Source organism: Pseudorasbora parva, chromosome 23 (assembly GCF_024679245.1).
Source record: "Pseudorasbora parva isolate DD20220531a chromosome 23, ASM2467924v1, whole genome shotgun sequence".
Classification (NCBI taxonomy): Eukaryota; Metazoa; Chordata; class Actinopteri; order Cypriniformes; family Gobionidae; genus Pseudorasbora; species Pseudorasbora parva.
In genome coordinates this window covers 1731348-1753876 of record NC_090194.1, presented here as the reverse complement: position 1 = coordinate 1753876, position 22529 = coordinate 1731348, and the positions used below count along the sequence as shown (strand labels likewise).

Below are 22529 nucleotides of genomic sequence, written 5' to 3'. Positions count from 1 at the left end.
GGAGAGAGAAAAGAAATGCCCATAAAGCAATAAGTCTGTGGAAATTGAAATTAAACTGCCACCACACTTTGAGAATAGTGAAAATGCAATATCCAAACGTTGTATTTTGCTTTGGAATATAGAGCTATGTTTCGTCTTGTTTTAAAGACGACGCTCAGCAGATTATTGCTGAAAGCACTTAAAAAAATGTTTTACTATAAGACCAAAGCCATATATCTAACCAAGTTGAGTTCCAAATTTGAAGTTGATATCACAAAAATGTAAGATCCCATGAGATTGTACCAAAAACACATTAGATTGACACATCCTCCTGATATTTCTGTCCAAATATCACTTCTATCACACAATAATCACCAAATATGCAACCTTGAGACTCACTTTCTGATGTGTTTTGTCAAGATTAGAAAGGGTTTTGATTATAAAGTAGTAGGGGTGTGACGAGACTAAACTGTGACGAGATTTCTCATCGAGGTGAAAAGCTGTCTCGCCTCATCTGATGGAGAGTGAAGTTAGGATAGAATATGCTAATGCTACGTTTAATTTACGCCTCCACTCTAGTTTTGCTTTTTATAGAAATAAAAACAATTTAATTCAGGTGGATAATCATAACAGTGGCTTTAATTCCATCACCTCATCTAGAACGAGCTGTTCCGAGTCTTGCACAGCACGGATCACGTGACGAGAAGATGGGCGTGTGTTGTGTGTGTGTGTGTTATGTGTAAAGCCCTCGCATTGAGGGCATCTTACGAGTGTATGTTACATGTTAGTGGACTGGACCGTGGCGGAGGATTTGTTGACTTACATTTTTTAAATGCGCGTTTAGTAACTATTTAGTTACTAACTAGTAACTATTATTTTTGTTTTAATAATTTGTAAGTGATATATAATTAAGGAAGGCTAGAAGTGAAAGACGCCTGATACACATAATTCTTAAGCAGGTTTTCTTTTACAGGTAAAATAGGCAAAAAAAGAGATTTAAAGGTGCAGTGTGTAGTATTTATGAGGATGTTATTGACAGAAATGCAATATAATATACATGATTATGTTTTCATTGGTGTATAAAGAGCGTTATGTTTTTATTATCTTAGAATGAGGCGTTTCTGTCTACACACACAGCGGGTCCCTTACAGTGAAATCGCCATTTTACGACGGTAGCCCTAAACGGACAAACTTTTCTACAGAACGCTAGACACTCTGCTCTCGCCAACGACAACATCTTTATCCTGTGTCGGCCACCGTACTATGCGTTCTTCTATGCGTTCTTCTATGCGTTCTTCTATGCGTTCCGATAGGAAGGGGTGAGTGGTGGGTGATGCATTTCAAAACCTCACCGCTAGATGGCGCTAAAACTTACACATTGCACCTTTAAAGGGTTAAAGCAACATTTTATCTGGGTTTTCCAGGGTAACATGACCTCACCTGTAGTCTGAGCAGGTAATCCACAGTGCAGATGATGACATTGATGGTGGTAGTGCTTCCTGTTTGCGTTCTCAGGTAATTCTGGAAGTCTAAAAGGTGTTAAACACAATCTGTACTACAGACATTACATTTACAAAAAACTTGGCTCTACAACTGCACAGCATGCAGGTTTGGAACCAGTGGCGCAGGCAGAATTTTTTTTTTGGTCGGGCCTGGCACTTTCAAGCGAGAGGGTGGGGTTGTCTACATAAACCAAAACTGTAGCTACAATCTTTCCACATACAAAACATGAGTAGCGATTTCAACAAACGTTAGACACTTTATTTCCACTTTTCAAATATGTTCTTCATTTTTATTGAAAATAAACACTTTTCGATCTGATATATGATGAGAAAAGGAAGTACATAGAGTTCGGCAAAAGGCGGATTCGAACCGCAGCTCGAATTGCGTCAAAACTTAGTGCCGTGCACCTTACCCCTACACTATCACAACTGATAGTGATAGATAGCATGTTCCCGGCTTTACAGAATGAACCTGCGCTTGGAATTGAAGTCACAACGGTACTCGCGGCCTGATGGATGGGTTCTCTCGCGCTTTAATGCGATTTTTTTAAAGTCTTTTTTATATAATTTTGCATCGCTGCTGTTTCTCTATCACAGTAGAACAGGAAAACACATTTCATGAAGTCACAGGGTGGAGCCGCGTCACACACATGAGACAGCCTGACAATTGCCCAACACAGCTGTCAATCAAACTCATCAAGTATTATGCAAAAACCATAGACTGTAAAAAACGTTATAATGATTTTGAGATGTTTGAGATGTTATAACTATTTTGTAATTATGTTAAAATAATTTAAACAGCTGTTATTTAACAAATATTATTATATTTGTATAATAAACTGGGGGTAGTCATCATCATCGCTGGCTACGCCCCTGTTTGGAATATAATGGTGTGTAAATGACAGAATCAACAGGGTTTTTATTTTTTAAAGAATGATTGTGAGGCGCAAATTGAAATAAATCACAAATGTACAAAAGGACCCACCATTGTTGTGACCCTCACAGAGCAGCTGCAGAAAGCGGAAGAGGTCACAAGTAAACTCATCATCAGCCATCACCTTCTCACCTAAGCGAAGGAAGGAAATATGTGGGAATACATCACTAAAGGTGAATCCGCTTTGTGGCACACATCACAGGTTTAGTGTAGGGGCGGTATGGTTAGAACCGAGAGGAGAAAGACAGTAAGTGGAAGAAAGTGAGATTAAATATCTGCCTCAAATCTCTCATGTTACGATGTTAGTGCAAACTGCAATATTTTTGACCCTTTCTGCAAGAGATAGGCAGGAAATTGTTATTTTTGGGAGTGTGTCAATCCACCGCCCAGTTCAGTATTATGCACCAACGTGCAGGAAAAAAAATCCCAGAGAGCACCAATAGAGGGTGTGCATTGACATCACTTTTCCTTTCTAGGCAAGTCACAACTTTCCCTTTCTTAAAAAAAAAAAAAAAAAAAAAAAAAAAAATCGCATTCGGAAAAAATGTCTGTTTTCAAAAGTTTTCAATATTTTTATATTGTATTAATTTCAATTTGGTTACTCTCCAAATTAATTTAGAAGCAACTTTAGGACTGAAACGATTCCTCGAATAACTCTAAAAAGAAAACAAATTAGTTACCTATCTTATTTTCTCCAGTAATATTTAGTATTGCTCTTTAATAAAGAAAATGTACTTCTTATCCGATTACCTAATTAATCAATGGAATAATTAGTAGAATACTCGATTACTAAACTAATCGATAGCTGCAGCGGCTAAACAACTTAAACGGCATAACCGACTATGTTTACGATGCTACTCGACAAGATAGGCATTTTGACATAGTTTTGTTTTCATGCGCTGTGAGACGTGCGGGTGCGCTTGAGCTAGTGTTGCTGCGCCACACAAGAATCAAACTGAGATACACGGGCACTTTCTAGTCTATGTGCGCCTGAATATTTAAACAGGCAAAGCTTACAAATGCGCAAATTATCAGTGAAGATGCAGCACTGGCCTGAGCGTGCAGGTGACAGTTCCTTCAACTGGCCCGAGTGTCTTTCACTCTGGCCCCGGGCCATCGGGCGGTCCTTATTGTCAGCCTAGTAATAGTCGACTAGTAATTAGGTGGAGGGGGGGATTATGGTGTGGGGTTGTTTTTCAGAGGTTGGGCTTTGCCCCTTAGTTCCAGTGAAAGGCACTCTTAATGCTTCAGCATACCAAGACATTTTAGACCATTTCATGCTCCCAACTAGTGTTGTCAAAAATATCGATATTTCGATATATATCGATACTGGAATATCTGAAACGATACGATTCTCAGTTTTTACAGTATCGATATCAGCTGCGCTCTCCTCTCTGACCGTCAGCGAGTTGACACCTGGTTGACACACACCGGCATATTCTCCCTCAGCCCGGTTAACCTCTGAGCACGGCGAAGCGGGCGAACGCGCGTTCTGCTGGACTTTTTCCTCATGACAGTGTGTTAGTGTTAGTGAGTGATCGGTCTGAATTTCGCGCGGGATTGCACATAAATTAATTCTACTAATCCCCGCAGATTTCGTGCTCCACATCTGAAGCGCACACACACATAGCCTACCGTAATAAAGCCGCCTCTGACATGATACAAGTGCAAACATTTGCTTCCTTTTCCAGCTTATTATTGGTCAAATACACTCAAAGAATTATCAGTGCACATCTGGAAGAGTATTAATGTAAACACAGTCGCAAACAGTTCAGGAAGAACGAGTAACAGGAGCAGTGTTTAGGATCCACGCGTCTGTTAGTCTTAAAGGGACCGCAGTCATTTGCTATTCAAACTACAAAAAGACACGATCAACTGCTCTTGACTGATCAACTTGTGTAACTTTAATAGTTTCATCTGTACGCTATTGAATTTTTTACAAAGAACATTATTCAATGTTGTTTTAAATGTAATTACTATGCATTTTTTAAATTCAGTTTCTTATCTGAATGTTAGACCTACCTGAAAAAATAAAGCAGTCTGTTTAATTTGTATCTTCTATTCTATTGTATTTATTTGTGCTATTGTTTGTAATCTGTTTATTTGTTCTTATTTTATTACTGTTTACTCGTCTTTTTTAATTCAATTTACCATTCGAAATCAAGCTTTCTTGTGCTGTGTGTAAGCTATTGCAACACAATTACCCCATTGTAAATAATACATTGAGATAGTAAAAATTTGTGAGATAATTTTAATAGTAATTGATCAATTGATCAATAATTGTTCAAATCAAAACGATGCCCAACCCTAAGGAATGTGCTGGCCACATGAATTTTTAGTAAAAAATAACATTGAATAATAACAAGTTCTGTTGTCATATTAAGCATCTTATCTTATTTATTTATTTTTTTACTGTGGTATCGATTTAGTATCGATATATCGATATTTTAGTCTGATATCGTATCGAAGTCATAATTTTGGTATCGTGACAACACTACTCCCAACTTTGTGGGAACAGTTTGGGGACGGCCCCTTCCTGTCCCAGCATGACTGCGCTCCAGTGCACAAAGCGTCGCTCCATAAAGACATGGATGAGGAGTTTGGTGTGGAGGAACTGGACTGGCCTGCACAGAGTCCTGAGCTCAACCCGATAGAACAGCTTTGGGATGAATTAGAGCGGAGACTGAGAGCCAGGCCTTCTCGTCCAACATCAGTGCCTGACCTCACAAATGAGCTTCTAGAAGAATGGGCAAAAATCCCCATAAACACACTCCTAAACCTTGAGGAAAGCCTTCCCAGAAGAGCTGGAGCTGTTAGAGAGGGTGGGCCGACTCCATATTAAACCCTACCGATTAACAATGGGATGGCATGAAAGCTCATGTGCATGTAAAGGCAAGCGTCCCAAAACTTTTGGCAATGTAGTGTATCTCAATTATATAATCATATCATCCAGCCCTAAAACTTGTATAGTTTTAGTCAGTGTTTATTTAAACACATTATGCAGAATATAAGATGGTAAATGCAGACCCTCTATAAAACTACTGAGCATGAGTTGCTCACAAATTACAACCAAAAAGATCTAAGTCATGGCACAATCTATATGAATTGGTTCATTAGGAACTAGGGAGTGGAATGACACGTCTTTTGCATAATCACTAGTTCTTCAACTAAAGCAGCACATAAATAAGACACATCACAGAATTACTTTACCCAAATAACACGACACATATACATAAACTATATGAAAACAGATACAAGAACACTGATATACAATCACACATACTGTGGGGGATTAATTACAACATGAAGCCCTCACATAAATGGCTCTTTAGCATGCGGGACAGACCTACTGCAATCCTAAACCTCAGCTGTGTTTGGGGAGGGAAGGAGGAGGTCATTACATAAAGCTAAATTCATGAAAATCACAGTCAGTCAAAGCCTTCAGCACATTCTGCTTCTTTCATAATTTCAGCAAATTTGTTGCATGTTAAATTCACAAAATGAATTACTGTCGACTAACATAGCCTACGCTGTTGATGAGAGCATTGATTATTGGATTAAATATGACCATGGCTGGGGTAAATATAGGAGGGTGTATAACGTAATGTTAGGTGCAAATCATAAAGCCAAGACAGAGTTAGATCAGATTTGGCTCAATTTGGCTGGATTCGGTAAGTTTAAGTTATATGTATTTGTTAGGACTCAAAAACTTAATTTAAGAATTTTAGTCCGGTCATATGAATTTTAAGACCTTTTTCGATAGAAACAAAGCTGATGCTTATAAATACATGAAAGGAAAGCTGGTAACACTTTCTATGAAGTCCATGCTTATAATGAATTATGGCTCCAAATATAGTAAGTATTACTATTCTATAAATAATATACAAACCCGATTCCAAAAAAGTTGGGACACTGTACAAATTGTGAATAAAAAAGGAATGCAGTAATTTACAAATCTCATTAACTTATATTTTATTCACAATAGAATATAGAGAACATATCAAATGTTGAAAGTGAGACATTTGGAAATGTCATGCCAAATATTGGCTCATTTTGGAGAGCTACAATAAGAGGCCGGAAAAGTTAAATGTACATATAAGGAACAGCTGGAGGACCATTTTTCAACTTATTAGGTCAATTGGCAACATGATTGGGTATAAAAAGAGCCTCTCAGAGTGGAATGGTCTCTCAGAAGTCAAGATGGGCAGAAGATCACCAATTCCCCCAATGCTGTGGTGAAAAATAGTGGAGCAATATCAGAAAGAAGTTTCTCAGAGAAAATTTGCAAAGAGTTTGAAGTTATCCTCATCTACAGAGGATAATATCATCCAAAGATTCTGAGAATCTGGAACATTCACTGTGCGTAAGGGTCAAGGCCAGAAAACCAAACTGGATGGCCGTGATCTTCAGCCCTTAGACGGCACTGCATCACACACAGGAATGATACTGTAATGGACATCACAATATGGGAACACAATCCACCGTGCCATTCGGCATTGCCGGCTAAAACTCTATAGGTCAAAAAAGAAACCCTGTCTAAACATGATCCAGAAGCGCAGGCGTTTTCTCTGGGAAATCCTAGAAGAAGGATCCGGCACTGAAATGGCCAGCCTGCACTCCAGATCTTTCACCATTAGAAAACATTTGGCGCATCATAAAGAGTAAAATGCGACACAAACAGTTGAGCAACTAGAAGACTGTATTAAACAAGAATGGAAAAACATTCCTATTCCTAAACTTGAGCAACTTGTCCCTCAGTCCCTAGACATTTGCAGACTGTTATAAAAAGAAGAGGGGATGCCACACAGGTGTAAAAATGGCCTTGTCCCAACTTTTTTGAGATATGTTGATGCCATGAAATTTAAAATCTACTTATTTTTCCCTTAAAATTATACATTTTCTCAGTTTAAATATTTGATCTATGTTGTATTCTGAATAAAATATTGAAATTGTAAACTTCCACATAATTAAATTCAGTTTTTATTCACAATTTGTAAACTTTTTTGGATCGGGTTTGTATATATAAAGACTTATTAAGACTCATGAAGACTGCATTATAAGAATAGTTACATTCATATTCGTTTTTCATGCATTTTCTTTTTCAGTGCATATGCTCATAATCTATACACTGGAACCATTTTATAGTTTTATCATTTATAAATCAGAGAAACTTGTTTGCTGTACCAAATAGTTATAAATTATGTCTTTAATGGCTAATGTTTGCATTAGAGGTCATGAATGGTAATTTTATTTTGTTAAAATCTACATCTCAGCCATATGCACGGTATTGTTTACAGCAATTTGGAATTATATGAAATATTGTTGCAGTGTTCTGCTAATATGTAACATTTAAAAAAATGTTTTTATTATGTTTTCCACTATTTTATTAAAGGAATTATTGCTCATTAGTTTACATTTACAAGTAAACAACTTAAAATGTATAACTCGTATGTATTCACTTTACTTAAAGCCATCAATGATGGATTTATAAAGGTTAGTAACTGTATTATCACTCACAATAAGTATTTAAGAACAAACAACAGCTATTAATAACAATATATTCACATATTGACAGAAATAAATCTGAAATATAGCTGCAAGCAGCAATTATCGGGGCCAAGTGCAACAGAAGCAAACAAGGAAGCTAACAGCAGAGTAAAGACATTTGGAGACAATTTTAAGGCAAAAACGTTGAAACCCATGAATACATTAAGCTGTATAGAGCCAATTTTATGCTTTGTTTGTGTCCTCAGAGTGCCCCCATACATACGCATGTTAAATTTGGTGAAAATATCTCATTTTGTTTAGACTATTGTTATATATTTGTTATTTATATAACAAAAAATAACATTTGTTATTATAGACATATGTATTCATGAGCATATAGTAAATAACCCACAGCTGACTTTGATTTAATTTTTTTGCCACCTACTATAAAATGTTGACGTTTGGCTTTACACTTTCAAATTTCCCTACGTTGGTTTAGTATCGATGGGACAAACGGTTTTGAAGATATTCGTGAAAGTTGTTTAACCGCTAAATCACAACATTGAACAAACCACAGGGCGAAACCTAGCATGTTTGGTATCGTTGGGCTCTGCAAGGATTCTGGAATCTAAGGATATATTGAAAAAATTGGATATCATTTGCTGTCCAGAATCTAACAAGACTTTTATGATTTTTGGGCAAAACATTCTAAAGTTATTTAGCAATTTTTGGTACCTCCAGCCCGGTAGGTGTGCTGTGCCGAAACGCAGCATGTAGCCTCAGGTCATGCTTGTGATGATCTGCACCAAGTTTAGTCAGAATATGATAAAGCATTGCAGAGTTAGAGCATTATGTCTATTTTCGCAAGAACTGCATAAAATCAGTTTGCGTGTTATTCAAAAACACTGAGGTATCGACTTGAATTCCATAACTTTTTGTTGCCATTGTCTTAAGATGACACAAAAGTTCACAAAAGTATTTATATTTTGGCGGGAAAATTGCCACTACCAAAAACAACGTCATAGGGTTCAATCGAGTCGTCTTGAGCCGCGGAATCAGAGGAAAAATATTTATGTTTCTAGCACAAATGTGAGTGCAAATTTGTACAGTTGGTGGTGCTAGAGGGATAGAGTTAGAGACACCAAATTTGCTATGGTGACAGTTCAGACTCTCCTCTATCAGTGTGCCAAATTTCATAAATTTCCCACAAGTTGTTCTATGGACAGCCATAGACTTCCTAAGTGGAAGAAGAAATGGAAGAATAATAAGAACGTCAATGGACACAATAGGTGCCTACATCCCTAATTACTAAAACAGTCATTCTATCTATAATATAATAACATCTTTATATATATTCATCTTTATAAATACATTAATTGTATAAATACATTCATGGAACCATACGACTGACTAATTAATAGTTATAAATCAGTGTATATTGGATTATGAGCATGTGCATTGAAAAAGCAAATGCATGACTTACAAGTAATTATGAAAAAATATAAATCTAACTATAAATGTTCTTATAATGCGGTAAAATATAGTAATACTTATTTATAATTCTGAAAGTTAATTAATGCAAAAACCAACATTATGAATAAAATGTTTTTGTCTGTTACACTGAACAACTAAAATGCAGAATATATATTTATTGCATAATTTAATTTATTTCTCATTTTCTGTAGATTAGACACAATGCAGAGCTCTAGAGTTACAGTAGATCTGTTTCAACACTCAACGGGAGAAAAACACGTCAGTCGACAGTTGTTTTTACAAACCCTTGAGTGATATGATTCATATATATATATATATATATATATATATATATATATATATATATATATATATACACACACACACACACGATTAAGTTTGTGTGTGTGTGTATATATATATATATACACACACAGTATATATTTCAAAAACCAAAAAAGCAAAGTTTCAAACAAAACTGATTTCAAAGATATAAAGGGACAGAGAGGAGTGACAGGAAGAGAGAAATGGAAAATAGAGGGACAGAGGCATTATTTACCCCGTTCTAGCTTCATGTCTGAGGCCCGTGAAGGAAAGAAGGAATGAAAAGAGATGGAGGACAATAGTCATGGAAGAAGAGGGATGGTGAGTTGAGGGCAAACAGACGACATGGAGTGAAAAGGGAATTAATTATGGCCAATTTCATAATCTGTTTATCGACAACATATTAGACTAGATTATTACATCTGGAGACAAATGGAGTATATGATTACAAATAATTTATCCAACTGATAAATTTGGTCAACAAAAACGATGTGCATTTCCATGTTAGAATGACCAAACATGTATGATTACAGATGGATGATTGAATATTTGGATGCCGGACAGTCTACACGTTTATATCCTTAGGACTATGATCTTCAGAGCTTTTCGTATTGATCTAAAATATTCCTTTTGACCATTAAAAACATTCTAGATTATTCACGTTACTTACTTGTTCCCTCCTCTGACACCATACCTAGACCCTCTGCTTTATTCTGCCTCTCGAACGCATTCAGGTCCAAAACACTGCAAAAGACGGCCAAACACTGATTTGACGAGTCTGTTGACTAGTGTCCATGCAAGCGTCCAATCACAACGTACCTGCAGGTCTGCATTAGAGCCTGGACACTGAGGAAGAAACCCACGTCTTTCTTGTCTTTCAGATACTCCAGCATTTTCTGCAAAGGGTCAATCCTGTTACGGCTGAGCATTAGTGCAGGGTTTGAATTCACTGTCCACTCTAAACTAACCTGTTGGACCTCACAGTTCCCGCCATTTAGAATGGAAATACCCAGTTTTAGGGTGGAAGAGACCATGCATCCTGTCTCACCTGTACAAAAATGTGTTTTTAGGATGGCATGTAGAACAATAAATGAAGTGAATCTTCCACTCACCCTCAAGTTGTTCCAAACATGTATGAATGTCTTTCTTTTTGTCTAAAGGTCATTTGTCTAAAGATGATCTGGTTCAATTTTCATGCTAATTGGATAAACCGTCTAGAAGGAGTTCAAAAAAAGTTTTTTTTGTAAGGGAAAATTTCCACCTTCCTAATCTTGTGTTGGTCCCCTTTTGCTGACCCGTCGAGGTATGGACTCCACTAGACCCCTGAAGGTGTGTTGTGGTATCTGGCACCAATATGTTAGCAGCAGATCCTTTAAGTCCTGTAAGGTGTAGCCTCCATGGATCGGACTTGTTTGTTCAGCTCATCCCACAGATGTTCGATTGGATTGAGATCTGGGGAATCTGGAGGCCGAGTCGACGCCTCAAACTGGTTGTTGTGCTCCTCAAACCATTCCTGAAGCATTTGTGCTTTGTGTCAGGAGCATTATCCTGCTGGAAGAGCCACAGCCACCAGAATACCGTTTCCATGAAAGGCTGAACATGGTCTCAGCAATGCTTAGGTAGGTGGAGCGTGTCAAAGTAACATCCACATGGATGGAGGACCCAAGGTTTCCCAGCAGAACATTGGCCAAAGCATCACACTGCCTCCGCCGGCTCGCCTTCTTCCCATAGTGCATCCTGGGGCCATGTGTTCCCCAGTTAAGCCACACACACACACACCCGGCCATCCACGTGATGTAAAAGAACACGTGATTCCTCAGACCAGGCCACCTTCTTCCATCTGAGGTCCATTTCTGATGCTCACGTGCCACTGTTGGTGCTTTCGGCGGGGTCAGGGGTCACCCTGACTGGTCCATACGCCTCAAACTGAGATGCTCTGTGTATTCTGACAGCTTTTTATCAGAACCAGCATTAACTTCTGGAGCAGTTTGAGCTCCAGTAGCTCGTCTGTTTGATCGGACCACACGGGCCAGCCTTCGCTCCCCACGTGCATCAATGAGCCTTGGCCGCCCATGACCCTGTGGCCGGTTCTCCACTGGTCCTTCCTTGAAGCACTTTTGATAGATACTGACCACTGCAGACCGGGAACAGCCCACAAGAGCTGCAGTTTTGGAGATGCTCTGACCCAGTCCTCTAGCCGTCACAATCTGGCCAAACTCGCTCAAATCCTTACGCTTGCCCATTTCTCCTGCTTCTAACACAACTTTGAGGACAAAATGCTGCCTAATATATCCCACCCACTAACAGGAGCCGTGATGAAGAGATCATCAGTGTTATTCACTTCATGTGATGTTATGCCTGATCGGTGTAAAGTGTCGCTAATGGCAGATTTTTAGTCGCAGACTGGAGCCCTGCTCACGCAGGTTTGGAACAACATTAGGGTGAGTAAATGATGACAGAATTTAAATCTCTTTAAGAGTTCAAGCATCAAAAAAGATGCAATAGTGTTCAGGTGTGTGTCGGTGTAAATGTACCCTTGCAGGCACTGATCATCTGCAGGACCATCTCAGCAGCTCCTCGGTTGTGTAGACGGGACTGCTGATAGAGGAGTCTTTGCTTTTCCATCTCTTTTTCCTACAGGGTTAGACATGGAAAAGATGAACCGCCTGAAAGGCTTTAATGCGGCCTCTCTCTCACAACGATCCTGTCTGCTCGATCTCACTACTCCTCTACAGCAACCATAACAGTAAAATCCTCTTTATAAGCGATCATTGTTCAATCTTGACCAGGTGCTATTTGTCTTATTTTATGTGCTTTTCAAGATCCTGTTATGAAAATGTTGTTAATTATGTCTGTGGGCATCGGTAAATTATATCAGTAGGTATTTCTAAATTTAGAAACAGGTATTTCTGTGAATACGACAAAGGGCAGCAGCGAGCATGTACAATTATTGAAAGGTGCGTCACATTAGTGAAAGTTTGTGGACACAGAAGTCCCGTTCAAACCAAGCAGCTTTCTGTTTCTCAATCTGCGAATCCAATTTGAACGAAATCTGTGAAATGTTTCGCCTTCATGTTAAGAATGGATTTCGATTGAAATTAATGAATTTTGCCATTGAAAAAAATCACCAATAATTGTACATGTCCCTCTGCATCAGGTTCAGTAGGAGAATATATATGAAAAGATATAGACATAGACATATAATCTACTACACTATATTTAAAAATGTATTGCATATAGTCTTTCTCTAAAGTTTACACACCCATTGCAGATTCTGTGAAAATGAGAATACTTAACAAAAATGCTTGTCATTTTTTATGTAGTCCTGTCCTAAATAATATATTTGACAAAAAATATGTTTACATACAGTCCACAAGGCAAAATGTTTTTTTCTTGACTGTATAACATATTTTCTATAAAATGTATTATTTATTCAGGACAGCACTAAACAAAAAATAACATGCATTTAGTAGGATCTCTCTTATTTAGTTAAAATTATTCACAGATTCTGCAAGGGTTGTGTAAACTATTGAGCAAGACGCAATTAGATAATTTGCAGTGATGGGAGTGGGCGTGGCTAGCTCATTTCAACTCTAATTGGTGGTATTTTCTGCACAGCATCTTGGGTAATGTAGTTTATCACCACAGATTCTGCTGTTAAACATGATTTAATGATGAAACACGATTTAAAACTGAGTAGTAATATTAACGGATTCAACAGAAGCCTTGCAGCTCACACTAAGGCTTCTTTAAAGTTTATCCAGTTGTTAAGACTGACGTCACGCGACAGCGCTTCCGGGTCCAAACGCTCTATCTTATACCACAAGAAAAACTACAAACGGTGCTAATATACACACACAATGTGGTGTAATACTACAAAAAAAGCTATAATCATAACCTCTCTCTCCATACCAAAATTCCAGATGGCCAGACAGCGATTCATCTTTTTAAAATCATTAAAATATTAATGTATGTGACGCTGTGAGCACAGAGACTGTTGTGTAGACTGTAAGTATTTAAAATGTTTAACTTTTTTTAAACGTTTGATGTTTAATATGAATAAATAGCGCTCATAAACGGGCGTCGATGGCATTCTCAAGTGAAACGAGTTGAGGCTTGGACCCAGAAACGGCGTTCCTTACGTCACGACTTAACAAGCGGATAAGTTAAAAATCAGTTTCCCTATATAAACTGCAGTTTAAGCTGTGCTTCATACATGCCTACACTATTGATAACAGACAATGGACACTTTTTGCTTCACATGAGCTCAACTCAACAACTGAAAACTCAAAGCCTAGACATCTGGCTCACGGCATGATTCTCGCAAAGTATTTTATAACATTTTATATTAAGTTAAAATGTGATTATATTAGTGTTAAGGCGAGATTGGGTGATTGTGAGTAATTGACATTTGTAATAAGATTTGGGCCTGTTGATTATTCTTACTATATTCTACAACGGTCTTCTCTTTCACTCAGGCTCATTTCGCATGCTTCCCAATCAACCCCACCATCATCATTAGTTACGGGATAATCAGACTAATTTCCCACGTTTGTCTACCAGAGCAAACGTTGGACTACAGTAAACTCTCTTGAGAAACACATTTAGGTGTTGCTCATCTACAGCTCTGTCTCCGGCTGGGACGTGAACGCTAAACCCACGCTAACAAACATCATAGAGCTTATTTTAAAACTGTAAATATTTTAACGAATACAATTCCATAACATAATCAGAGTTTCTGCAAGTTTTATGAAGGCAAATTTAAGGCCAATTAAAGAAAATGTTGTTATTATTGTATTAGTGACACTTAAAAGTTTGAAAATACAATTTCCAACAGATCTCCATTACTAATTTGACAAAAAAAAGCTTAAAAGTTTGAGATGATAAATCTTGTGAAAGTGATTTTATGATTAAAACAAGAACAAATATCTGCTGATGTGTTCGGAAATATCAACTTAATTCAAATGAGAGTAATTTTCATACCCCATGACAGATATTTGTTCTTGTTTTAATCATAAACTCACTTCATTTTGTTCAATTTCTTAGAAAACAAGATTCATTTCTATATTTTCCATGTCTTAAATGTTTCTTGATTTAAGTGTTTAGATATTTGTGCTGGAAAACTAAAATCCTGAGGAAGAACATCATGTTTGCAGTGAATGTAATTTAATCTAGAGCCCTATGAAATATGCTTAATTTATTGTTTTAGTTTATTCTGCTTTAATGGTTAAATTTAATGTGACTGGCTTTCGTTGATCTTCGTGACACAAATGAAGATATTTGTAATGAAATCTGAGAGATTTCTGTCCTCCATTGACAGTCTAAGCAACTTCCACTGACGCTTCAGAAAGTTCATAAAGAGATCCTAAAACTGATCCATACGGATCGAGCGGATTATTCCAGATGTTCTGAAGAGACTCGATGGCTTTATATGATGAAGGAAAGTCTGACGGGTTTGGATCGACATGAGGACGAGGAAATGAGGATTTTTGGGTGAACTGTCCCTTTAAGTGTCAGACCTACTTTTGATTTATTCATCCAACATTTGACAAATTCTGAGACATTCCTCATTATACAGTAAATTACATTTTTATGAATAGATTCTGCATCACAGAACTCATAGGGCACTAATGTCATGCCACGATACTGAATTTAAGACTTTCTGTTGCAATTTGAGACCCGCAGAAACCCTGCATAATGTTATTATTAAAATAACTTTATATTAAAAAAGTAAAAGGTAGTGCAAAGCAAACATTTTGAAAGCAAATACAAAAGTTAGCTTATATATAAAATACACCCCCCCCCCCCCAAACCTCCCACCCCACCCATGCCACCCCCCTCCCCTGTAGGCCTGGCCTAAACACCCAAAAGTGTGTGTATTCATCTTTACCATGTCTATACAATAAACGCTCATCCTGAGTGAGTGTGTGTATAATCCACTTCATCATAGGTGTTTCTGTGTGAGTGTGTGCAGACTAGGAGACTGCTCTGGCTTTAACTGTAGTCTGTGTCAGTACACTATGTCAGTATGGGGGAAAACGTTGATTAGTCATTTTCACATAATTATTGTGAATGAGTAAATCAAGATAAGATATAAAACAGAAAGCATAAATATAGCATACGGCATCATTAGTGATTGCTCAAACTGTGAAACACATCATGCGCTAGTAAAAATGCATGTTTGACACCTCACTCAAAGCTCACGGCAAGAAAACAATAAACCATCCAACATTTCATTACAAAGAAACCATAAAGATATAGTTTCTTGAACTTTTAAAGCTGCAACAGGTGAAATTTCACACTGAAATCTCTCAAAAATCCAGGATATGTATAATTATATAATGTAAATCATTTTTATTTCTTTATGAAATTCACCCTTTTGTGTTCATACAGTGCCCTCCACTAATATTGGCACCCCTGTTAAATATGAGAAAAAGCAGCTGTGAAAATAAATCTGCATTGTTTATCCTTTTGATCTTTTATTCAAACGTCCAAAATTCTAACCTTTCATTGAAGCGAAACAATTAAAAGTGGGGGGTAAACTTGCATTATGAAGTCCATGTTTTTCTCCAATGCATGTTGGCCACAATTATTGGCACCTCTCGAGTAATAACGCTGAAGAATATTACAGTTCATATTTTGTTTTTTATCACATCAGGGTGACTATAAGCATGACTTCCTGTCCCACAGGAGTATAAATATTAGGAAACACAAAGGCCAAATTCCCTTAATCATCATCACAATGAGTAAAAGCACAGAATATAGTTCTGATGTGCAGCAAAAGATTGTTGAGCTTCACAAAATAAGAAAAGAGCGAAAGCATTGAAAATCCCCATTTCCACCATCAGGTCAATAATTAAGAAGCTCAATCAACTAAAGATGTTCTGAATCTGAAAGAGGATGTGTGTGTGTGTGTGTGTGTGTCATCCTAAGTCACCAGAGGAGGAGCGTTTGAGTGAACAAAGACTCTCACAGATCACAGATGGAGAATCGCAGAGATTAGTTGAGTCTTGGGCTCAGAGAGACTAAAAACTCTCTCAAACAGCTCCTACATCAGCACAAGATGTTTGGGAAAATCCTCCTCGCTCATCCAGAAATAAACTCCAGCATATTCAGTGTTCAGACACGACTGGAGCTTCAGACGGGACCTGGTTCTGTGGTCACATGACACTAAAACAAGAGCTTTTGGGCGGCAAACCCACCAGATGGAAATAAAAGCAGCAGTTAAATACACCGCTGGATCTTTAAAGGGGGGGTGAAATGCTGTTTCATGCATACTGATCTTTTTACACTGTTAAAGACTTGGAATCCCATACTAAACATGGACAAAGTTTCAAAAGTTAAGGTGGACGTTTGATGGGAGTATTTCTTTGTCAAAAATACTCCTTCCGGTTAGTCATAAGTTTCGGCGAGTTTTTTTTCGATCATGGGTCCACTTGACGTTAAAAGGTCGGAATTTCCTTGTATGAGCTGTACGGACAATTCTACCGGAAGAGCGTGAGAGAGAGAGAGAGAGAGAGAGAGAGAGAGAGTGCGAAAGCAACAGGCTACGCCCATCAAAGCGCTGGCTCGTAGGCTGTGCTGCACAGGTGATGTGACTTCAAGAAATTAACAATGTCACCAAAAAAGTGCGTTTTTGGTTGCCAGACCAAGACAGTCCTGCACAGATTCCCCAAAAACCCCGCGTTAAGGCAACAGTGGATGTAATTTGCTTTTCCGGATCAGCAACTGAGTTGCGCAAAGGTTTATGTCTGTTCACTGCATTTCGGTGCCGACTGTTTCATAAACAAGGCCCAGTTCGATGCCGGATTTTCCGATCGCCTAATGCTGAAGGATGGAGCAGTCCCAACGATAAAGGTCCCAACGTTAGAACCGCAGGCTGTGAGTAAGACTGCTTCAAATGTCTGTGTTTTTGCCTATGCCCATCAAGTAGCCCAAACATGATTACATATAGTTGATCAATGGAGCATGCGATGTGTAGTGCGTGTACATTTGTTTAGCTGGCCACTATAAGTGTAACTTTATGTTTGTGTATTGTAAAAGCACTCCAAACAACAATACACAAAGAGTGGGGGAAAATGATATACTAAATAAGCGTGCTTCTTCATTCAAATGCGCTACTATTCCATGTCTTTCTATGTAAACACTAGCCTGCCGTGCAAAACCAGTCCACTTACTATAATTGTCTACACAAACCACGCGTAAACACACACAGACACACACACACACACATACACACGTGCACAACTGCACTTCCCACATGTACACCTTCAAAGAAAAAAAATACGACGATATAATTCAAGTATAAATATGTAAATAACACAAGCCGCTAAGCATATTATATAGTTAGTGTATAACTTGTACCACATAGAGACGTCCTGCTCTAGTCGTTTTTGCTGCTGGTACTATTCAACTGCAGCCTCTGGGTCTGATTCCGGATCATAGATGTATGGCTGTATCTGATTAAAAGCCATTTTGTTATTTTGAATAAAGTTTTTTCCCGCTGTTAGGGATGACACAGCTTTACTACGCACTCAACACAATAACAGCGGCGCGCACACGTCATTATTTAGCTCCGCTCACACGATACGCCCCCACCCGCTCGGCTTTTTTTGGAAAGACTCGGAACAGCACATCTTTCTTATATAATTATAAAAAAAATAAAGACTTTTCGGAGATATGCAGGATGCAATGCTACTCTATAGGTACTCAAGATTGACATGACACTGACTGAAAGTGAGTGTTTCACCCCCCCCTTTAATGCTGTGGCCTGTTTTTTTGCTGGAGGTCCTGGACTTTTTGTTCAGACACATGGCATTATGGATTAATACCAGCAAATACCAGCAGATAAAACATCAAAACCTGCTAGAAATCTTATAATGGGACGTGGTTGGGTCTTCCATCAGGACAATGATCCGGAACAAACATCAGAAATGAGTCCCTGAGCACAAAATGAAGGCTGTCCCAGTTCCTGAGCTGAACCCTATAGAAAATGAGTGAAGAGCTGAAGAGCTGAACCCTATAGAGAATAAGTGATAAGCTGAAGAGAAGAGCTGAACCCTATAGAGAATGAGTGATGAGCTGAAGAGAAGAGCTGAACCCTATAGAGAATGAGTGATGAGCTGAAGAGCTGAACCCTATAGAGAACGAGAGATGAGCTGAACCCTATAGAGAATGAGTGATGAGCTGAAGAGCTGAACCCTATAGAGAATGAGTGATGAGCTGAAGAGCTGAACCCTATAGAGAACGAGTGAAGAGCTGAACCCTATAGAGAACGAGTGATGAGCTGAACCCTATAGAGAATGAGTGATGAGCTGAAGAGAAGAGCTGAACCCTATAGAGAATGAGTGATGAGCTGAAGAGCTGAACCCTATAGAGAACGAGTGATGAGCTGAAGAGAAGAGCTGAACCCTATAGAGAATGAGTGATGAGCTGAAGAGCTGAACCCTATAGAGAATGAGTGATGAGCTGAAGAGCTGAACCCTATAGAGAACGAGTGATGAGCTGAACCCTATAGAGAATGAGTGATGAGCTGAAGAGCTGAACCCTATAGAGAACGAGTGATGAGCTGAACCCTATAGAGAATGAGTGATGAGCTGAAGAGAAGAGCTGAACCCTATAGAGAATGAGTGATGAGCTGAAGAGCTGAACCCTATAGAGAACGAGTGATGAGCTGAAGAGAAGAGCTGAACCCTATAGAGAATGAGTGATGAGCTGAAGAGCTGAACCCTATAGAGAACGAGTGATGAGCTGAAGAGAAGAGCTGAACCCTATAGAGAATGAGTGATGAGCTGAAGAGCTGAACCCTATAGAGAATGAGTGATGAGCTGAAGAGAAGAGCTGAACCCTATAGAGAACGAGTGATGAGCTGAACCCTATAGAGAATGAGTGATGAGCTGAACCCTATAGAGAATGAGTGATGAGCTGAACCCTATAGAGAATGAGTGATGAGCTGAAGAGCTGAACCCTATAGAGAACGAGTAATGAGCTGAACCCTATAGAGAATGAGTGATGAGCTGAAGAGCTGAACCCTATAGAGAATGAGTGATGAGCTGAAGAGCTGAACCCTATAGAGAACGAGTGATGAGCTGAAGAGAAGAGCTGAACCCTATAGAGAATGAGTGATGAGCTGAAGAGCTGAACCCTATAGAGAACGAGTGATGAGCTGAAGAGAAGAGCTGAACCCTATAGAGAATGAGTGATGAGCTGAAGAGCTGAACCCTATAGAGAATGAGTGATGAGCTGAAGAGCTGAACCCTATAGAGAATGAGTGATGAGCTGAAGAGCTGAACCCTATAGAGAACGAGTGATGAGCTGAAGAGAAGAGCTGAACCCTATAGAGAACGAGTGATGAGCTGAAGAGAAGCGCTGAACCCTAAAGAGAACGAGTGATGAGCTGAAGAGAAGAGCTGAACCCTATAGAGAATGAGTGATGAGCTGAAGAGAAGAGCTGAACCCTATAGAGAACGAGTGATGAGCTGAAGAGAAGAGCTGAACCCTATAGAGAATGAGTGATGAGCTGAAGAGAAGAGCTGAACCCTATAGAGAACGAGTGATGAGCTGAAGAGAAGAGCTGAACCCTATAGAGAACGAGTGATGAGCTGAAGAGCTGAACCCTATAGAGAATGAGTGAAGAGCTGAACCCTATAGAGAATGAGTGATGAGCTGAAGAGCTGAACCCTATAGAGAATGAGTGATGAGCTGAACCCTATAGAGAATGAGTGATGAGCTGAAGAGAAGAGCTGAACCCTATAGAGAATGAGTGATGAGCTGAAGAGCTGAACCCTATAGAGAACGAGTGATGAGCTGAACCCTATAGAGAATGAGTGATGAGCTGAAGAGCTGAACCCTATAGAGAATGAGTGATGAGCTGAAGAGCTGAACCCTATAGAGAACGAGTGATGAGCTGAACCCTATAGAGAATGAGTGATGAGCTGAAGAGAAGAGCTGAACCCTATAGAGAATGAGTGATGAGCTGAAGAGCTGAACCCTATAGAGAACGAGTGATGAGCTGAAGAGAAGAGCTGAACCCTATAGAGAACGAGTGATGAGCTGAAGAGAAGAGCTGAACCCTATAGAGAATGAGTGATGAGCTGAACCCTATAGAGAACGAGTGATGAGCTGAAGAGAAGAGCTGAACCCTATAGAGAACGAGTGATGAGCTGAAGAGAAGAGCTGAACCCTATAGAGAATGAGTGATGAGCTGAAGAGAAGAGCTGAACCCTATAGAGAATGAGTGATGAGCTGAAGAGCTGAACCCTATAGAGAACGAGTGATGAGCTGAAGAGAAGAGCTGAACCCTATAGAGAATGAGTGATGAGCTGAAGAGCTGAACCCTATAGAGAACGAGTGATGAGCTGAAGAGAAGAGCTGAACCCTATAGAGAATGAGTGATGAGCTGAAGAGAAGAGCTGAACCCTATAGAGAACGAGTGATGAGCTGAAGAGCTGAACCCTATAGAGAACGAGTGATGAGCTGAAGAGAAGAGCTGAACCCTATAGAGAATGAGTGATGAGCTGAAGAGCTGAACCCTATAGAGACGAGTGATGAGCTGAAGAGCTGAACCCTATAGAGAATGAGTGATGAGCTGAAGAGCTGAACCCTATAGAGAACGAGTGATGAGCTGAAGAGAAGAGCTGAACCCTATAGAGAATGAGTGATGAGCTGAAGAGAAGAGCTGAACCCTATAGAGAACGAGTGATGAGCTGAAGAGCTGAACCCTATAGAGAACGAGTGATGAGCTGAAGAGAAGAGCTGAACCCTATAGAGAATGAGTGATGAGCTGAAGAGCTGAACCCTATAGAGAACGAGTGATGAGCTGAAGAGAAGAGCTGAACCCTATAGAGAACGAGTGATGAGCTGAAGAGAAGAGCTGGAATCAGAAGGATCGGGAGGGATTGTGTTTGGAGGAATGTGATCTAATCTCCAAACTCATCAGGCATTACAGAAGAAGACTCAGAGCTGCTATAAGGATGGGGCAATAATTGGGTGACACTAGAGAAAAACATTTATTTTGTGAATTAAAGATCGAAAGGATAAACAATGCAGATTTATTTTCACAGCCGCCTTTCCTCATATTTACCAAGAGTGCCGGTTTTAGTGAAGGGCTCTGTATTTAAATGGTACAACAAAAATAATAAAAAACATTTCCTTGCGCCCAAACTACTAAACACTTGGTGCAAACTGTAACTTGAGTCCAAATATGAGTCTATATATTCGTCAAGAAAATCTATTCAGTTAATTTTGTAATGCTTTTGTGTTTAGTAGGTGGCTCAAAGGAAAAAAAAACTCCTTTACAAATGTTATAAAGATGCTGCAGTGTGATGGTGTTAACACATTAATAATGAGTCAGATGGAGAAACAGAAGCTGTGTCTCATTTCAGTAGGCTGCGTCCTCCGGAGGTCGCATTCGAAGGCTGCATACGTCAAACAAAGTGAGTAGGACACTCCAAATGCGACCTTCGAATGCGTCCTTCTTTCACAGGAATTCGGAGTGTGCATGAGGTGTATCCTTCACTGCTGCAAATAACCCACAATTCTTTATGTCGCCGTTAACAACCGTCATATTTTTTTAAAATATTATATGAAAAAATGGCACCACCGCCAGATATACATGCAAGCGTTGATGTGGTGTTTAAATGTAATTAGTTTCAAACTTGTTTTAGTTTTTTAGGCTGTATAACCTGATAGTTGTGGTAAACAGGATTACAAGTGCTTAGTGCTTTTTAAACGTTTAGAACATTACATTGCTGCCAAGGCAAGAAACATTTCATAGGCATTTTCAAGTTATGAGTAAGTTTCATTCATATAACTGGCGTGAGAGCGCAACG

General features: G+C 39.0%; 1 protein-coding gene across 3 annotated transcripts in view; it reads right to left on the bottom strand.

Annotated features, from left to right (window-relative positions):
- The window catches only part of ryr1a (ryanodine receptor 1a (skeletal)), a 174182-nt gene that overhangs the window by 19634 nt on the left and 132019 nt on the right, over window positions 1-22529 (bottom strand). For 2 of the 3 annotated variants that reach the window (XM_067432722.1, XM_067432723.1), the window contains 7 exons: window positions 12234-12333; window positions 10668-10747; window positions 10519-10595; window positions 10370-10443; window positions 9935-9952; window positions 2467-2547; window positions 1420-1508 (listed from right to left, as the gene is read on the bottom strand). In XM_067432722.1, the coding sequence (XP_067288823.1) occupies window positions 1420-1508; window positions 2467-2547; window positions 9935-9952; window positions 10370-10443; window positions 10519-10595; window positions 10668-10747; window positions 12234-12333 (519 nt within the window). The remainder of the gene's footprint in view (window positions 1-1419; window positions 1509-2466; window positions 2548-9934; window positions 9953-10369; window positions 10444-10518; window positions 10596-10667; window positions 10748-12233; window positions 12334-22529) is intronic. The other variant, XM_067432724.1, reaches the window with a different exon arrangement.